General features: G+C 40.8%; 1 protein-coding gene across 1 annotated transcript in view; it reads right to left on the reverse strand.

Moving 5' to 3' along the window:
* The window catches only part of LOC146786139 (cytochrome P450 2J4-like), an 87,946-nt gene that overhangs the window by 44,108 nt on the left and 22,519 nt on the right, over positions 1 to 21,319 (reverse strand). Inside the window, exons 4-6 of the mRNA XM_085635641.1 lie at positions 9,425 to 9,585; positions 1,877 to 2,053; positions 751 to 892 (exon numbers count right to left, since the gene is read on the reverse strand). Coding sequence (XP_085491767.1) covers positions 751 to 892; positions 1,877 to 2,053; positions 9,425 to 9,585 — 480 coding nt within the window. The remainder of the gene's footprint in view (positions 1 to 750; positions 893 to 1,876; positions 2,054 to 9,424; positions 9,586 to 21,319) is intronic.

Genomic DNA, 21,319 nt, shown 5'->3' on the forward strand with positions numbered 1-21,319 from the left:
AGTGGTCAATGTTTTTTCAATACATAAAAGAGTCAACCCAACTAGCACAACACAACAACAGTATTCCTAAATTGGTTGGTCCGTCAGGCCCTAGTGACATTTTCTTGTGTATCAACCATCCAGGAAAGAAGAGAAAGTCTCTGTAGTAATTTATGAAGCATCAGCTTTTGGTTTGTTAGGCTGATGTGGGATGATCTGACATATATCATGGCTGCACCCTGGACTATATGTTGATATGAATTACAATATAATTTTTCAACTTTTTAACAATTATTATTATCATGAACTTTTCTGAGTTGTATTAATTTTACACTTCTTTTAACTTTGTTTACTGCTAGTTTTACCAGTGTCGAAGATCACTTCCTTCACATCTCTTCCTGTTGTGTTAACACGGTCAAATGTAATGCAATGTCACAAATTGTAATAAAAATAGAGGATGTATTAGGGTTGTGTGATCTCACTTCTGCTACCCATGGCATTTTGGTGGATTGATGCAATTGACTGTTCACCTATACATCCCATAAAGTACATTCTGCAAATGGTGCTTGTTTTTTAGTAGATTTGACAGGCCACATATATTGTGTCAAATCTGTAAATAAACATCCATCTCTTAGTGGAATATCATGCAACCTCAAATATAATTCTTTAATTACATTTTCTAATCTACTGAAAACACCCATTCCTTAGACTACTGAATTCATACTACGTAGGGCAAAACATACTTTCAGTAGTACCCATCTTAGTGCTCACCTTGAATTTCTGGTTGATTCACCAGGTAAAGTAGTGCCCAGCGTAGGGTGGTGGTGGTGGTCTCTGTCCCAGCTAGAAACAAATCAGCTGCAAGGCGTACCATGTTATGCTCATCAAATGTAGAGGCGACATCCTGGGAGTCCTGAATGGGATATGAATATAAAAACTTAGCAAATCTGAAATACTGAAAGAGCTTATTGTGAAGACATCATAACTTGGGGAACTGAGTGATGATGTAAAGTCCTGGTCATAAAATGTAATTGATGTAAATTAATATGGTGAATTGCAGAATGAATTTATACGAATTGCAGATTTAATTTTCTCCTAAGGTAAGGTTATATTATAACTCTGTTATGGGGACATAACTAATGTGGATGAGGGCTCGTGCCTGCAGTATTTATGGGTGAGAATAATTGATTCCTCTATCCAGTGGAATGGATAGAGGAATGGAAGCGAAGAAAGACTTAAGAAATTGGAGGGATGGGTAGTTTCAATAATCTCACATTGAGGAGTGATTGGGAAGAGCAGTATCTCCCTCTGAATAGAGGAATGGAATTACTTAGAAGCATATATGAAAGAGGTGAAGGGAGAAAGGACAATAGAATTAGGGAAGGGTGATGTATGTATTCATTTTGTGTTCTGTGAATTGCCACATTTATTGGCTTTCACTTCCTTTGGAAAGCTGTGAAAAAATCTCTGTCAATAGGATTTGGTTGACTTGCTGGGGCTGTGTTTTCTGTTTGTTCCTGTAAGAAATGTGGTGAGGTACTAAGCTTGCTGAGGATGGGGCCCCCTCCTTTTTAAAGATGAAGAAGGGTTATTCCAAGAATCAACCAGGTACTGATTTATGACCTTAAAAAGGCATGGCTTTTGAAAGCTCAGTTTGTTTGTTAGTTAAGAGCTGAGGTTATTCAAGAATTGTGCACACAGAGCTTTTTATTATTTATTCACACACTTTATTCTTCAGTTATTGTAGGATGAATACCCCTTTGCATGAGAAATCAATCAGGTAGAAAGATTCCTGTTTGACCTTTTCTTTCTTATCATGGCATTTGTTTTTTCTATGTACAAAGCACCCCCTGGGAGCATAAGTAGACCAGTCAACATGCCAGAAGGAAACACTTACTCTTGATATTTTAGTTTGATAGAAATCCAACAAGTCCTGGGGCTCCTCATGCACTCCATTCTCTTTGTGACTCTGGATTTCCTTCTTAATAAATTCTTCCAAGAAGGAATTGCTCTTGAAGACATCCTGATGAGGTCCTGGAAGATGCCGCATCAGCCAGGGGAACACATCAAAGAGCTGGAGTGAAAGAATTGTATTGATTAAGCAGAGTGTCCTTTTCTGATCATACAATCAACAAAAATATTGTAGGAACTTAGCAGAATGCTCTCTGAATGCTATTGTTTGACACAATCTCCCTCTAATACAGATGTATTCTGGGTTATCAGTAGACAGTCATGAAGCATCACTCTCTTATTTATGTGAGTAGGTGTGTGGGACAAGTGTTTGATTGGCTGTGTGTCTAAGACAAAATTAAATTATGAACTGAATTGTCAGAAAACTTAGAATAAAAGAAAAATGATGGGCCCTATTGCGATGTCGGCGGAGTTTCCTCCAGCCGACATTGTCTCATGGTCTCGGTCATGGGACCAACCGACACCCGGTCGACTGTCCCAACCTACTAATTAGGATGCGACCGAACAGTCCTATACTTTACAATGGGAGCATTTATTCCAGCTGTAATGCATGCTCCCATTGTTAAATAGAAGGTTCAGTTCATCCCATGCAGGGCTCAACGGGGCCTCCAACCAGAGGCCATGCACCCAAGGGGGTCCTGCTGGGGGCCCTCAAAGTCGAGTTCCTACAGCCTTTCTGTGTCGGAAAGGCCAGCACAGAAAGGCTGCCAAAACACAACATCGTAATCCCTAGGGCGGAAAGAGCCGCCCTTTGGATAACTGCCTGCATTTCGACTGGCAAACGGGCTCTCCCACCCTGTTGGAATGACTGTTCAGATTCCTTTCCGACCGCCTTCATCGCCAGCATATTATGATGTGGTCAGAAAGGCTCTAACCAACAGTTGGAGCTTTTTCCAACCGCATCGTAATCGGCCCCTAAGTTGTGGTATGCCCTGTACAACTACAGTGATAGTATGTAAGAATTGGGCAACAGAACACAGATTAAACTCAATCAATACAAGTCCTGGTTTTCCTGTGTATTCTCGAAGGAAAGCCTTGCTGTTTGTGTCAAGCTGCTATGGTTATGCTCAGATTCCCTACAGGGACTAGTGTTTAATTCTAGGTGCCATATTGTTGTAACTGGGTTAAAACTCAGCGACAGCTCACATCACTTTTAAGGCTTCACTCCCACAGCTTTAAAGTTCAATTTCCTATGTCCATGACCCCTCTTAATCTACCTCTTGTTCAACTAGTCCTTGCTCACCCAATCGCTTAAGTCCTTTTGTGCCCACCACCCACAGCCGGTATCCACAACAACCACAGATCTCTGCTACTTGTGTCCCTAACCATCTCCTACATCTTGCTGCTGTGGAAGTAGATTTGTCTCTGATGCAGCTTCCAACTCTCCAGTGAGAAAGGTAGGGCGCCAAAAGCAAGTGACAAAAGGCCCATGTACTTTGCAATTTAAAACGTGCTCTGAGATCGACGTGCTAAATGAGAAAATATGTAATGTGCAAAGGTACGGGGCAGGAAAAATAAAATCTTAATAAAAATGTGACAACAGGAAGAGTTGGGGACATTTGGAGAAACACTGAAGCACACATCAGAAGGGGAATTATACAGAATCAATGTGAATTTGATTTTAATGGTGATGTCCTTTGGATGTGAGGAACACATCCTACTATACTGTTTGCTAACTTTAATGTGTCCTTTCTTAATGTAAGCTCTGTTGCCTCCTCCTCTGTTTTGAATTATCACTCTGCTTCTATTTTGTGTATATTTCAATATGCTCGAAGTGAATTAAAATTCAATTAATGCAAAACATACAAAACCTATGTAAATCCCCTACATAAATCTGTAACAGAGAATGGTGTTAAAATATTCCCTGATCATGGGAACATTGAAATGATGTCAGCTGTGGTAGATTTTTTCTACCTTCAATGCTAGGACCAGTGGGGCCCTAGTCTCCACGCACAGTTGCGTTCAGGACAATGCCTTGAAATAATTCTCAAAACTATAGTTCATACTTAATCCAACATTTGTAGTGAGTGAATTAAATCAATGTCTCAGTGATTAAAGCAATTTATTCATTGCAAAAATATTTGTTAGTTGAATCTTCATTCAATTCTTCATATAAATCCAAATTACGCTCTTACAAGAAGTTCACTTTTTGTGAATGCCCAATGCATTTCGAGCCAACCGGCTCTTCATCAGGGGCTATGTATCTAAAGAAATAAATAAACAATGCATATTTACACATTGACCGTTACAATGATGGCAAAAACATCAGTTTGCAAATACATGATCAAACTCAGAAATTCATAACAACATTCCATGCTGAAACAACTAAGTGAATAAGTTGAGTGACCGTATAATGACCCAAAATGACCATCACCAAGAATGTTTGAATAAAGTTGTATAGACGGTGAAAGAAGCCGAAAAAACTCAGAGAGACTGTTACCTTGTTGGGCAATAAACAACCGCTTTTCAAAACGGATGAATCAACCTGAAAACAGAACACACTAGAATGTCGTCTCTGAACGTAGAGAAAAAAAACTGGCAAGAACTATGAAATGAAAATTCAAAATGAGAAATCTTACCGACACAGTACAACGTGGTCGATTCAATGAAAGGAACCTGTTCGACTGCTGGCTCAAAAAATCACCAGGTGAAACTCATGGCGGTATGTTGGGAGCATGCGCTTAAATCAGAGCATGTTTAGACATAAAAAAGGTGACTGAACAACGATACCCTACTCAAAATGGGTGGAACTATCTCAAAAAAAGGTGACTAATGATACACGGACTATCATCAAAGGTAAAACTGGTTCCACTATAAAAAATAAACGACAAGACCAAGTGCAAAAGCCTGAATCAAGGTGGAGGTAATACTCGCGTGCATACTGTGCTACTGAAATTTTTTTTTAAACAAGGTGACTGGATGAATGGTACCGCCATCTTGAAAGAGAGCGAAAAATGAACCTGGACATGAGAAAAATGGTGAAAAATTTAAAAACGTATGACCGGAAAAAATTAAAACGTGTGTTGGTGAGGGTCACTGGTCAGGGTAATCTAACCCAAGAAGAAAGGTTGATCACATAGGTATATATGAATATGCAGTACTATCCTGATACAAGAAACCTTTGACACAAATACATCATAAATAACAAGCATAGTCTATTTTGTCATTAATGCCTTTCTCCATTAAGGTGTCCAAACGCTTAATCCAATAGGTTTCCCTCTGTAGGAGACTTCTAGTCAGATCTGTGTCTTGACGTTGCTCTACTCTTTCTAGGACAGAGAATCTGAGTTGGGCGATACTGTGCTTCTCTTCATTCCAATGCATGGCCAAGCTGCTGTGTTTGTTGAGTGTTCTGATTGTACTTTTGTGCTCAGAAATCCGGGTTTTAATTTTTCTTTCGGTTTTGCCCACATACAACTTGCCACATGGACATTTGATGTAGTAGATGAGTTTGTTTGAATTGCAATCAGAATTATGGTGAAGTCTGATGATTTCTCCAGTACATGGATGGTTTAATGTATTGCCGATTATAACGTTATTGCAATGAATGCAGTTATGACATTTACTCATTCCTTTGTGGGCAATGTTCCCTTGCTTAATGGGAGTGTTGATGATTTCTTTGATGTTTTTTGCGCGTTTATAAGCAAACATTGGAGGATCTTTAAAAATTTTGTGAAAGTCAGGCTCATTCTGTAACAATTCCCATCTTTTGATGATGATGTTCTTCACTTTACCGGATGCTGTGGAGAATTTTGATACAAAGACTTGTCTGTTTGTCTGTTTTCGTGGTCAACTTGTTAAGAGACTCTCTCTATTGAATTTGGATGCGCGTTGTTTAGCTGATTCAATCACTTCTGTAGGGTATCCCCTGGCAAGATACATCTGCTGTTGGAGTGATAAGTTCTTCTCCGTATCCTCTGCAGTAGAGCATATCCGTTTTATCCGCAAAAATTGGGACAATGGTAAATTGTGTTTTAAGCTGTTAGGATGGAAACTTTGGAAATGGAGCGCGCTATTCACATCTGTTTGCTTTTTGAAAACCTCCGTTTTTATGTAACCCGCTTCTTTGGTAAGGATGACATCAAGGAAAGATATTTTAGTCTGGTCAATTGCATGGGTGAACTGAATGTGTTCATCAATTTGATTTAGTTGTTCAATTTTACTTTCCAACATTTCCTGAGTGTTAATCCAGAGAATAAGAATATCATCAATAAATCTGCAATATAGCAATAAATTTCCAGTCCATCCGGTATCTTTGTAGATGTAGTCTGATTCAAATTTGGCCATGAAAGTGTTGGCATATGCCGGCGCCCCGGCAAAGCCCATGGATGTGCCTTGCTGCTGCAAATAAAAATCATTGTTCCAGTAAAAATAACTATGATGCAAACAAAAATGTAAAAGTTCCAAAATGAACACTTTATCTGCTCTGAGCGAAGATTGGCGCAGTAGAGCCCATTCTACCGCCTCCATGCCAGCTGAGTGAGGGATCGAAGTATATAAAGACTTGACATCTATAGTACAAAAAATGATGTCTTCCATGAACTTAATTTTCTGTAGCTTAAGTAAGAAGTCTGTCGTGTCTTTGATATACGAGGGCCATTCTTGAACCAACGGTTGTAGGAAATAATCAATATAGTGTCCCAAGGGCTCGAAGATGGTTCCACAACCCGTTACTATGGGCCGCATCGGTGGGTTAAACAAGTTCTTATGGATCTTTGGCAACATGTACAGGGTGGGTTTCCTTGGATACTCTACTGTCAGAAATTTTTTGGTGGTTTCACTGATCCATCCCATTTCCAAAGCATGATCAAGAATGCTTCCAAGCGTTTCCTTAAGCTCAAATATAGGATCTTGATCCAATTTCAGATAAGTTTGAGTGTCTGATACGTGTTCTTGTACTGCATTGATGTAAAATGAGCGATCCATAAGAACAATTGCGCCTCCTTTATCTGCTTTTTGAATCTGTATTTCTGTGTCCTTCTGAATTGATTTCAGTATATTTTTTTCTTGTAAAGTTAGATTAGAATTCTTCGCTTTCCTGAATTGTAATTTTTGTAGATCTTTCCTCACTAGATTATCGAATGAATCTATGATTTTATGCGAAACTGGTGCCTGGTATGTGGATTTGGGTTTGAATTCAAGGAACTCTTTGGTTTGTATGTCTTCCTTGGCTGGTAATACATTTGTAAAAAAATGTCGTAATCGTAGAATTCTGGTGAATTTGTATAGGGCTAGTTCACATTCCAGTAGATTGGTGTCATAAGTTGGAACGTATCCAAGGCCTTTGTTCAATGTTTGAATTTGTGCATTGGTGATTTCCTTTGAAGAAATGTTGACTACTAGATTTACTTCTGGCTCCTTGTGCGCCCTTGTTTTGTGGTTGCTTCTCCTGGTTTTACGCTTTTTGATTGACCCGGTGGTTGACTTGTATCCAGGTCCCTGGACAAAAAATGTGTGGATCCAGATGCTCCTGATTCTTCGATGATATCTTTGGTGATATCTGTGGTTGATTCTGGACTGGGTAGTTGACTTTTCGCTGTGGGTCTAGTGGTTGTGGTGTCGGTGTCTGTGGCTATACTTTCTTCCGAGGAAGTATTCGTGGTTGGTTTTCTGGATTGTGGTCTTCTTTGTGCATAGACTTCCGCCCATGTATAAACTTCGTTGAGTTTATAATCCAACGTGTCACGTTTATATTTTCGTAATTTACCTTCCTGTATTTCTTTCGTGTATTTGTCCAGTCTCATGTTGATATCATCTAAAGCTTTTTTGAGCTCATCATCATTCATTCTGGTTGATAAATTATGTTTTATTTCTGAAATCTCCTTGGCAAGTTCATTGATAACTTTAGATAATTCTTCTACTAACAATAAAATTAAATCAAGTGAACATTTGTTCAATATTGAATACCACCGTTCCATGAAATCTTTGTTTAGATGAAACCTGTATAGCATGGGTTTAATGGACATCCTCAACCCTCTTGGAATTCTTTTGGCTCTATGATATTGTATCAGGGTAGATGCATGAAGTCGTTGGTTCATTTCTCTCTTCAAAGAGTACTCTAGCTGTTTTAATTGCTGGATGACCGTGTTGCCTTGCAAATCTGACGCTTTTACATCCTGTATCAATGCATATATTTCTGATGCTTGTTCTGTTGAATACGCTAGGGTACTAGCTCTGTTATCTGTCAAACTTGAAATGGAGTCAAATGACATGATTGGGTGCTCTCGTACCAGATGACTGTGATACTGAAACAACAAAATGGGTGGTAGAGGCACTCCGAATTTGTTTCAGAAACAAAGTTTTACTCGTTTAACACTTCTTCTCAATAGCGTGCTGTGGAGTGGATTCCAACAGTCATGGATTCCTGACACTTCAAACCTTCAATGCTAGGACCAGTGGGGCCCTAGTCTCCACGCACAGTTGCGTTCAGGACAATGCCTTGAAATAATTCTCAAAACTATAGTTCATACTTAATCCAACATTTGTAGTGAGTGAATTAAATCAATGTCTCAGTGATTAAAGCAATTTATTCATTGCAAAAATATTTGTTAGTTGAATCTTCATTCAATTCTTCATATAAATCCAAATTACGCTCTTACAAGAAGTTCACTTTTTGTGAATGCCCAATGCATTTCGAGCCAACTGGCTCTTCATCAGGGGCTATGTATCTAAAGAAATAAATAAACAATGCATATTTACACATTGACCGTTACAATGATGGCAAAAACATCAGTTTGCAAATACATGATCAAACTCAGAAATTCATAACAACATTCCATGCTGAAACAACTAAGTGAATAAGTTGAGTGACCGTATAATGACCCAAAATGACCATCACCAAGAATGTTTGAATAAAGTTGTATAGACGGTGAAAGAAGCCGAAAAAACTCAGAGAGACTGTTACCTTGTTGGGCAATAAACAACCGCTTTTCAAAACGGATTTTTTCTACCTCTGGAAGCGGCAGGTTCCCTGATAAGTGGAAATTGCCACCAGCTGTGAGTATAAACCAAAATAGTCATTGAGCACTCCTAAGCTGTCTTGGTTGTGTGCTCCCTCCCTTTTTTTTTATCTGCCTTTAGTTTTACCTTGCATATGTTCTCACTTCTACTGCTGCAGTTTTTGTTGTACATGACTTTTCTTTTGTATTTTAGCATACTTTGTTTTCTTTTTCTCTTACTCGCTCCGTCTATTTTTCATTTATTCTTTACTTTCCTCTTCCGTTCTCTTTCTCCCTTAGCTTCTTTCTCATTCTACAGACTCTCACTCACTCAGTTTCTCTCTTCTTGGGCATTCATCTTCAGCCTAGTTTCCTCTCTCTGTCTGTCACAGAAAGCGTACATTTTCTTATTTATCAGCCTTTCTTTCACAGGCTAACTTGTAATCTGTCCCAGGTCACACATTCAGGTTTCTGTGCTCAGGTTGCTTCCTTTGATTAACCACTCACTTAGAATATGAAGTCATCTTAAGACTCACCCTGCCCCATGTGCTGACTATTTTGCTGGCAATGACTTCATTTGCTTTGATGAGCTGAGGGAATTCTTTATCGTCTCTGGAGAAGCGGTGCCCAAAAATCACAGCAGAGATCACATTAGTGACAGCATGGACGATCGCTGGAGAGGGATCCATGCATTTCCCTACAACCACAAATGCAAAAACATAACTCACGTTATAGTACACTTTTAGTATTTCCCCTCCTGGGCCCAATTTGGTTCTCCCTTGTTACACGTATTAGCAGCTTTAGGCTGCCTTTGCTTTGCACAGACACACATAATGCATTTGTTTTTGTGACATGATATTATTTTAGCACGCTATGCATAATATATTTTATTCAGTGACTTTTCCTGGGATTTAGTCTGAACATTATATACAAGGGTGAACAACATTAGGGCTCATTACTACGTCGGGCAGAAAGCCTCTGCCCGACAGTTGGAATCTTCCCCAGCGCGTCGGAGCCCATCCGACCGCCAGATTACAATGTTTGCAGTCGGAATGTGAACTGGCCAGTCATTTCCACTCGGTCCCAATCGTGGAGTATTCCTGTAGGTTGGAACCGCACCGTAACTAAGGGCGGGCAGAGAACTCTGCTCCGGCAGCGGAGTGTGTGGAGTTTTGCCTACTCCGCTCCCCGCTGAGAACGTGGAGTTTAGGGGGCGGGGAGCCGAGTTCCACAGAGTTTTTTTCCAACTCCGTGGAACTCTGTGTAGTGGCACTATGCCAGCTTTGCATGGGTTTAACCATAACCCCCTATATATGGCATTTCAGTCGTCGGGATTACTATGTTGGTTTCCAACAACCTTTCCGCACAGTCCTTTCCGACACAGAAACACTTTTGGAAAGTGACTTTTGGGCCCTTTGGCAGAGCCCCTTAGCCCCCAAGGCCTACGGTTGGTGGCCAAGGGGGTACCTAAGATACCCCCCTGTAAAACCCTGCACTGTGTGGCAAGCACCATGGATGGGTGCCTGCGACAGGGTGCAGGGTTTTACACAAACACACCCCATTTCCCCTTAAGAGCCTGTGTTATGGCCAGTTCTCAGGCCTACCAGGAGCTCCCGTAGTAAACAATAGGAATCTGACCGAACCATGTTCGGATGCATCATAATCTGCCGTCGAAACTGCAGACTGCTTGTCAGTCGGTCCGGAATCCAAGACGGTGTCAGGCGGAGGCTTTTTGCCCGACACCGTAATAAGCCCCCTAATGTACTGTTTCTTCTACCCAGTCAGTAACTTCTCCTAACATTGTAGACATAACACGGTAGCATAGCTGCAGGTTTTTTAACACAACAGTTTCTATACAATAAATTGTGGCTTGACCCTTTGGACGAATTCCAGCAGAGGGACAGGTTGCAGCCTTGTGTAAACCGAGTTTACACCTATGATGCGGACCACCTAACTACACACACTAGGTATGGGGTTGGGTGCTAATCTCGGAGTCACTAATATATTCCTGTGAGCTGTGGGGCCCACAGTTGACCATACCTAGCAAACACAGGAAAACAACAGTAGACTGGAATACTTTGCAGACTAATTTGAGAAGTTATTGGAAGAATTTGATCCCTTTTTTCTTAATATTTTGCTTTCAGGGTATCCCCAAATGCTCTCAGGTTCAAGGACACCCTACAAATGAGATATGAGTTTCAAAGTGTCCGGTACTAACCAAGAGGTTGATAACTCTCTTTGAGATGGAAAGATGGCTTCCCAAGCCTCCTTGACTTTGGAAGTAGCTTGCTTTGATCAGTCAAGGTCTGGCTCAAAGGATATAGTATGAGGATCGGTGTGAGAAACAATACAAAACAGATGCAGTTAAAATAAAGAAGATTGTCAGAGTTCCGTTTTTTGTATCAAAGAACAAAGCTTTGATATCACCTTATGCATAGGTTTCTGTGCAATAAAAATAGTAACTAAAAATGAAAGACAATGCATTCAATAAAATAACATGCAGAAATACAGCTTCAACACTGAGCACAGAAGTTACAAACCCTATGGGGTCTATTACGAATTGCCCGCCTGCCACCGCAACGGCAAAGGGGCCAGCCCGCCATTGGTGTGGCGGTCCCGCCATTCAAATTAGAATGCACACGCCACACTGGTGTGCGCATCCTGCATTTTTTACATTGCGGTGGGCAGTGGTGTAAGCAGCACCCGCCGCAATGTAAAAAATGCATGAAGTGCATTTGCATGCACAACGTGACAGGCACCATGCGGTGCCTGCCACCTTGTGCATGCAACTGACAGGGGGTACCATAGGTACCCCCATGTGCACCCCCCACCCCCCAACATCCTGGGAGCCCACTACAGGCCCCCAACAGTGAAAACCGCATGCCAAAGGCTGCTCTCCACCTGCATCGTGATATGGATGGCGGTGCCTTGCAGACTCTGCCACCATATTCAGGCCCTTTTCCGCCCGGTTGACGAGTCTACAGGCGGAAAAGCGGCGGACTGTCTTCCCGTCCACCGCGGACCCCCAGGCATCATAATGTGGTGGGGGGTCATTCTTGGAAGGATGGCAGGCGGATCGCCCCCACCAGGCCGTCAGTGGCTGCCGCCGGCCCGGCGGGGGCGATCCACCTGCCATCCTAATGGGCCCCTATATGTTGTTCTCAGTTCCTAATTATTTGTGGCTAAACCATTTGTAAACAAAAGAGAACCATGTTAATTTGCCAAATACAATAACTCTGTTCATAGTCGGTGCCAGTGATGAACAGCCAACATCTCATGACAACTTCCACAGGGTTCAGGCGACTATCACAATATGTCAATGGACTTAATCTGGAAGACATGGGGATGCAAAGCAGAAATGTTTGTGCTACCGGACACAAAGTGGGCATCGGTGAGGCATCTTTTCTGGGCATTATTTTTGTAGGGTGTTAGAGGTGGCTAAGTAAGGTCTCTGACATGAGGGTCCTAAGGGAAAGTATAGTTGGTTCAGATGAAACCACTCACAACCCCAAAATACCATCCTGGTAAGAGAAAGTTCCACATGAGGCAGGCAGACAATAGCATTGATGAGACAGTTTAGGTTGCTGGCTGATCATAGGCTGATCAAGGCATATGGGATACGTTTCCACTGAAATTACAGGACACTTGGTACCTGATTCACAAAGGGAAATACACATGTAGCGATCTCTACACATGAAGCTTTCAGCTTATGCAAATGTGGTGATCTCTGCCCAGAAGGTGTGAACTAATTTGGTGCTAAAATATAGCGCAAAAAGTTGATTTTGCATAATTTTATATACCTTTTGCAGAATTTCATTGAATTCCCATAAGCAAATGGCACCCCTAACTAAAACCTCTCAGAAGGGCATACCTTGGACTATCAGTTCATCCATCTTTTTACAAAAGCTGGAAACAACACAATCGTGATTTAAAAAAAAAAGCTTTTCTAAAAAGTTATTTTTAATCATGAATGTTCATAAATCTGGCTCTTGGTTTTCACAACTTTTGTGACAAAGAAGAAACCAACATATGTTTCGCAACAGCAGTTCCATCTTCAGCGCTAATAAATGAATTGTCCTGTTTGTGCACAAAATGTTACACAGAAAGCATCCGTTAAAGTAAGAGCCATCAAAAGTAGTACAATATGTTGTTAGTGAAAATAACTAAATATTTTCTTGAGTTAAATTCTACAGAATATTCATACCAAAGATAAGGGCATCCAACTCAATTGTTCGAATGTTGTGAAGCCCAGCATGATGAAGGCTGAAGTAGGGCCCACCTAACTTATCAACGTGATGCTAATTTAGAATGTTGCTGATGGAATTTCTGTTCCACTCTGATGGTGAGAAAGCTGCCATACTTTGAGTTAATAGTCCTGGCAGCGCAGGTTTTACTACCAAAGATTCAGCTAGAATAGAAAGAATGTGGAGACATCACCAAGATACAGCCAGTCAAAAAAGTTTATAAGGACATCGTAAATAAATATCATTATGCATAAGGAAGGCTAGAGTCTCCTTCCTTTGTACAGAGATAGAACATGCTGGCAACTCAGCAAAATAACGTTTTAAAGTTGACAATTCATTTATAGAGCCTCCCACACCACAAGGAGGCCCTGTTAGCTTCCAAAGCCAGATTACAACATGTGAGCTATGTACTTTGTGGAAAAAGTCAAAAATATCTGTGCCATTCTGCCCAGGGCTGTGCCCCAAATTACCACGGTCAAATTAACACCCCAGGTAGAGAAGGCAAAGAAGAACCTTTCATCCTTCAGGAAGATCAAAACAGAAGACTTAAAAAGCGTACTCATGTATTTAAATAAGGATATCCGCTGGACTCTGCACCCCCACAGCATTCTCCTTAAAGATGGAAAAATCTTCTTTCCAGTCTTGGCCAACATACTCAACCACTCACTAGAGAGTAGCATTATGCCCCCATCATTGAAACATGCCATATTGAAATCACTTTTGAAAAAGCCTACTCTAGATCTGGCACTACCTGAAAGTTATTGACCCATCTCCCTGCTCATTAAAATTGAGAGAAATTTGTTAATAAAAAATCTCTCCTCTTTTATGGAGGATCAGGGAATCCTCCACCTTAGTCAAATAGGCTTCAGAGCAGGAAATAGCATGGGAACAGCCTTGTTAGCCATGACCGATGAGCTTAAAGGAATCTTAGATTCAAATGGCTCAGCTGCAGTGATATTCCTGGACCTAAGTACCACGTTTGGTTCACTGTCAAAATATCAACTAGTAAAACATCAATCTACAAAAATATTGACTACAAAAATATCAACTACCTTTACTTAAAAAGACAAGTACAAAAATGTCGGGAAAAATATAGTTTACAATAATATCATATTAAATATAGTTTTTAAAATATACACATTAAAAATAAAATATATTAAATATAACATTAATTTAATATAAAAAAAACTATATTTAATATATATTTTAACAAATAGAACAAATAAACTTACTGTCAAAAAGTTAAACACACAATAAATATATACTTATGAATTAACATATTTTTTCACACAGAATGCTCCTTCTGGCTGCAGGGTACCCTAGGGAAGTGGTGCACACACCGGCGGAGCGCGCCAGTAAGTTAATCCAACAAAGTTCCACTATTGTGCGCTCTCAGTGTACCAGAATCCATGACAATCCAAGGTTCCAAGGGTGTTTATTTCACTACGCGTTTCGGCTTACTGCGAAGCCTTGTTCACGTGAAAAAATGTGCACACAAACATGACTGATAAAGCATTAAGGCATGAACATAAACAAGGAACACCACTAGCAGACATTTCAGTCAAGGAAAGTTATGCAAATGCGGCACAAGAAAATACGCACCCATCGCACATCCTACGCGGATCCTGCACAACAATCCTAAAATGGCGGCTAGGTTCCGCGCAGTGATCGAAAAAGGTATGCTTTGGGTGCACGACTCCCCAAAAAAATATGAAAAAAAATAAAGAAAATAATATAAATATATTTAAAAAATATAAAACAAAAAAATATTAATCAATATTTTTTAAGAAAAGAATCCATTTATATTAAAAATATATAATGTAATTTAAAAAATAAAATATGTAAAAATAAATAGTTAAAAAAATGTAGAAAATCAGTATCAAAAAAATAAATGTAACTATTATTACATTTAAAAATTGTCATTGAAGAAATCTTTGAAATTCACTGACAAAACCATAAGTTTCAGACATGTTATAGTTAGCAATTAGCATTTAAAAAACCTTTGAAATTCACTGAAAAAACCATAGGTTTCAGACATGTTATAGTTAGGAATTAGCATTTAAAAAACCTTTGAAATGCACTGAAAAAACCATAGGTTTCAGACATGTTATAGTTAGGAATTAGCATTTAAAAAACCTTAGAAATTCACTGAAAAAACCATTGGTTTCAGGGGTGTTATAGTTAGCTGGGCATTTCACTCATGCAAAACCATTGAAATTCCTTCGTTATAGTTAATTCTACTAACTATAACTCGTGGTGATGATGTCACATATTACATCATTCATGACATGGTCAGTGACATCACTGATGACATCACTGATGACATCACTGATGACATCACTGATTACATCATCCACGTGACAATCAGATACACCTCATCATACCCTAGTATAACCTTTCATCACTCATTATATAATACGGAGTACCATATTTGAAACCATTGACACACCAATATAAGTTTCTAAAAACCCACTCAGTGATTCCTAGATCTACACACACACATCTAAACACTTACCTATAGCTTCACTCATACATGCTGACAAAGATAAATAGAACACTATCAAATATACTTATACACCTACATCAACATTACACACTTACATACATCCTATTCACGTATGCAGTCATCCTACTCACTTATGCAAACAATTGATCGTACTTACATTTACTCAGCTACACACTTATACAAACACCACTTCATTTATTCATATAGATAGTAACTCATACTAAGGGGCCGATTCCGATCCGGGTCGGAAGGGCACCGAACGCGATCCGGCTGGAAAAACTACGAGCCGTACAGGTGTTTTCCGGCCAACTCGTACAGCTGCACGAGCGAGCAAGTACGATGCGAGCTACATGAAATTCACCGACAAGTCATTTCCGGGTCCAAACCGCTCCGTATGTCTCGTTCGTAAGCTAACCGCGGTGTGCAATGGATGCGATTCACGACCGAGCCAGTATGATGCATGCGTCGGACAGCCTGTGCGAGCCGGAGGGTCCGGCTCGCAAATTGTCCGGGTGGTTGCCTTTGGGGGTCCGCGTCGGACCCCCTGTCACCCGCAGCCCTACGACTCGGACACAGGGGGAGACCCATGGGTCTCCCCAACACAGGCATGTAGGGTGCGGATGGCACCAACGCGTAACCACTGTAGGGGGCGTACTTGTCCGCGACGTACCCATTCAGTCAATGGGAGCCCATGTACGCGTCATACGACCGGCTCACATTGACGTCTATGGGAGTCCGGAAGCATATGGCCACATCGTACTCGCTCGGTTGGACTGCAGGACTCCGGCTCGGTCGGAAAAAACTCCGGATCTGGCTCGGTCGGAGTGCTTTCCGACCCGGATCGGAATCGGCCCCTTAGTGTGTTATAAAATCACTATTACAAGTATACAGTTATCCATACAGTCACTTATAGAATCACTGAGTCTTATGTATACTTATTTATATACTACAACTATGTTGGACATGTATCATTGAGAAATATATTTACTCATCACTACACCCATAAAGCCATTCACTCACCCAAACAACTGTTTCCACTTGCAGTCTTCACCTCAGATACCTACTAAATCAACTATTTACACATCTTTGAACAGTCACACACCTCCCACTCAACCACACACACATTCACTCTCCCATAAAAATACTCACTTAACTAATCAATAACTAATATAGACTTTCACATAGCTAGTAACCAACTTATGCAGTAGTTTACACAACAAGAGACAGAGTGATACAGATATTCACACAGTTTAATCACTATCCCATATATTTAGTGAGACACTTTAAATTAGTCACTTAAACAGTCAATCACACTGCTAGTAAATCCTCCATCCAGACACGTATACTTCCACTCATTCTTCAATGCAGATTGCTATATGTATAATACATATTTAAATATCGAACCAAACCACATTCACTCGATGATGTCATGAGTGATGTCATCAGTGATGTCACTGGCCATGTAATGAATGATTTAATATGTGACATCATCAGCAGTGGATTGCGGGTGCGCGAGTTATAGTTATTAGAACTAGCTATAACGAAGGAATTTCAATGGTTTTGTATGAGTGAAATGTCCAGCTAACTATAACACCCCTGAAACCTATGGTTTTTTTCAGTGAATTTCTAAGGTTTTTTTAAATGCTAATTCCTAACTATAACATGTCTGAAACCTATGTTTTTTTCAGTGAATAAATATATATACACCACAAACATAAAATATTTAAAACCAAACTGCTTTAATTAAAATTAGAAAGTAAACATCATACATTTTTTACAATTTTAGAAAAATACTTTACAAACAAAAAACATCAAACATTATACATATTGTTCTTCTAAATAAACAAAAACATAATTACATAAATTAAAACACTGAAAAATAAATTATTAAAAATTAAAATGAATACATATACATTTCTCACTACAAACAAAACAAAAAAAACTAATTTTTATGCAAATTATATATAAAATGTACTGCTCCCACCTCACACAACACAACAGTAATAACATTGTTACATCACACAAAAGTAAAATGTACTACTCTCACTACAATAAATAAATAAACTGATAAAATATTTTATTGCAAAATACAAAAATGTATTATTCCCACTACAATTAATAAAACACTAGTAAAAATGTTAGATTGCAAGGAAATAAAATATAGGACCCTATTACGATATTGGTCGATGAGCCCTGTTAATCCCTGCACCGTGTGGTAGGTAATAGAAACTCACATGTCTCTATGGGAGCTTGTACTGTGGCCTGTTTCCGACTGCGGCACAAGCTACCATAGAGAAATGGGAGCTTGTGACCGCATCATGGGGCTCATTATGATGTGGGTCGGAAAGCCTAAAACCGACAGTTGGATTCCCTTAAACTGTGTTGGAACTCATCCTCCCGACTCTGGGCCCGATTCCAATCTCGTCCTGAAAGCCCTCCGTACGGGTCGGATCCGGAGGGCTTTCCGGACGAAACGTTCTCCGGGAGTCTGAACGAGTGAGTATGATGCATCCCTAAGTATACGGACTCGGTTCGCTCAGACTTCCATCCAACTCTATGGAGCCTGTGTACAGACACGTACACAGGATCCCATAGAAAAAAGGGGTGGGTGGGGAAAAGAGTACACCCTGTGGCAGACACCCCATGGTGACTGCCACACTGTGCATGCTTGGATCGCGGGGACACATCGGTACCCCCGTGACGAATTTAGAGGGCCCCAGGGGAAGGGGGGCATGCTACAGCTCCACGAAGTACGCTTCTGACTGCCGTATTGTCCAGCTGAGACCAAGCCGAAGCGGCTGTCCGAATCGTGCATGGTACTCACTCGGTCAGAATCCGGCTCCATTTCGTGGAACAATTCCTTTACAAATGAGTTGTATGGACATGGTTCCGTCAGTAAACAATTCGGTTGACGCGTACGAGATCTGCGCATCGTACTTGGTCGTTCGGACCTGTGTTTGATTCGATCATAAATAAGGTAATCTGGTAAAGCCAAATCCGATTCGGAGGCCTTCCGAATGAAATCGGAATTGGGCCCTCGGCCGGAAACAATTCCTTGGGTTGGAAGGGGAACAATTCGGTCACTCAAAATTAGTTCCTACCAACATTTGGAGAATCTGAGTTGGTTGGATTTATACAGCTCAATGGACAGCATTTCCGACCGACTGATTACGATGTCGGATTTCAACAGCCTTTCAGAACTGGGTCTGTCTGACACAAAAAGGCTGTCTGGAACTGACTTTGGGGGCACCTAGCAGCCCCCCCTTCACCCTGAGGCCTCCGGTTTGGGGTAGAGAGGGTACCCGAGGGACCCCCCTGTAAAACCATGCACAGTGTGGCAGGCACCATGGGATGCCCGCCTGTCAGGGCTCACCTTCAGCTTCTCGCTGATTTTCTGTTGTCTTGCACAGGAACAGAAGTCGCTAGCTTCCCAACTCCCACTTCCAACCACTCAGCCCCAAGTTGTACTTAAGGGGCTAACTGGTTAGTGAGGGGGAAGGGGGAAAGTGGATAAAATAATAAATATAAGAAGAGACTGGTTCTGGACCTTCTGGTTTTCTATCTGGATATCTTCTTCAGCCTTCACACACCCTATCAAAGACTCCTAAGGAAAACTAAACACACAACAATTTTATTCTTTCCCTTCCTCTACACTATTCTATCTCTTTTCTTCTTTTTCCCTTGTGATTTGCTACCTACCCATAATACTGACCTCTGTGCTTCTCTTCCTGACCAACTCTGTTTTCTTCGTTTCTTGTTATGGACGTCTTTATTTATCTGGAAAATAGTTACCTTTTGATTAAATCCTATTTAATTCCTGAGCGTTTATCTAATAACCTTATTTATATATACATAACCTACCAGCAGTTGGTTTTTACTGGGGCTTTCTCTTTTATCTCGTCGTCTTTTCTTTTTCTGTTCTTTCAATACTCTAACTCTTGTCTTTTAGATTATTTCTTCCTGAGTTTAAACCCTTTTATCTCTGTTCTCTTTTTTCTCCTCAGGTTAATGTTGTGGTGGAATTGCTCTGGTAAGTCTTTCTCCTGTCAACCTTTTTTCCTGCTCGTTTACAGCTTTTATTTGGCTATGGTTCTACACCACTCTAACTCACTTCTCTTTTTCCTTTTACAGGACGGGGTAATCTTATTAATGCAGATACGGTAAGTTTTAATTACTTTCAACGATATTGCATCTTTTGACATTACTTGACATTATTTATATGCCTGAGAACCTTTCCAGTAATTCACTTAGCTTTCTGCTTGTTCGCTGTCAGGTGTAGCTGAATCTTCACTCGGAACGGAAGAGACGAGGCGTCTACAATCTCTACTCTGGTAAGTCTCTCAACACGAACTCCAAGCGTCTTCTTATTTCTTCAGGTAAGTATTGTTTCTTTGACTAGGGATTGATCTCGAAGGGGTAAGACTCTGAAAACTTCGTACTCTAGGATAATTCACTTCAAACTGGGAACACTGGGGAAAAAACAGTCTTCTCTGAGGGAAAGTCTTTAGTGAAGTGCGCAATACTTTAGGCGTGCGCGCGTCACGTCAGCCTCTCTGGATTGCAACAACTAGACCGCCGACCTCAGCTCCTTAGCGGCCATCTTGGAATTGCGCACATGCCACCAACTCGACCATTGATGCCTGGTCAACCCTGTAGCAACACTTGAGTTTAACCCCTTGCGCATCACTTTGAAACTCGCATTAGGGATCCTGACAGTACCCCCCACCAAAGATGGTCCTCCCACTCTAGGTTTGGTTGGATTGCGCTGATAAAAAAGTTTTATTAGCCGAGGAGCATGAACATCTGAATCTAATTCCCAGGACCGTTCCTCAGGACCATAACCTTTCCAATCAACCAGAAAATACAGTCTTCCTCTAACAAATTTTGAGTCCAGAATTTCTTTTACCTCAAACTCCACTCCTGTGTCTAGCTGAATAGGGCTTGGAATCGATTCTTTTCTCAAATTGGGATCTGCCTTCTTCAAGAGAGAAACGGTCTTTAACTCTCCTTTGTGTCCAGCCAACACATGGTCGTGACATTCCCGCAAGGCTTGCTTCTGTAACGCGGTAGTCGGCAAATACAATGCACCTTCTTTAAATGGTAGATCATCTCGAACTTCTCTTCCCGGCTCTAGTTGCGCCCACTTCTGCATTTCTTCTGGGGTCAATTCTTGGATTACTTTTTCCTTGAAGTTCAGTATATCTGTGGCGCAAATGATCTTGGCATCTGGAATAATCACTTGAGCACTTAGCGGGTTCCTTTCTTCTCTAGTTCCCATCCTCGACAAGGCATCCGCCTTCCCATTCTGAGTACCCGGTCGATAGGTGATCACGAAATCATAATCAGCAAAATACAATGACCAACGAAGTTGGCGAGGTGTCAAAGTTCTGGCTGACTTCAAAAATTTTAAGTTACGATGGTCCGTGTAAACTGTTACCACATGGTGGGCGCCCATTAAATAATATCTCCACTCCTTGAAAGCGTCTTTAATAGCCAGCAACTCTTTTTCGGTAATTGTATAGTTAATTTCAGCCGGTGTCAACTTCCTAGATCGATAAGCAACCGGGTGTAATTGGGCAGTTTTCTTATTCCTCTGAGAAAGAACTCCTCCTACTGCAAAGTCAGAGGCATCTGTCTCAACATAAAAGGGCTCCATCGGATCGGCATGAAGGAGGATGGGT

The sequence above is a fragment of the Triturus cristatus genome, chromosome 11 (assembly GCF_964204655.1).
Source record: "Triturus cristatus chromosome 11, aTriCri1.1, whole genome shotgun sequence".
Taxonomy (NCBI): Eukaryota; Metazoa; Chordata; class Amphibia; order Caudata; family Salamandridae; genus Triturus; species Triturus cristatus.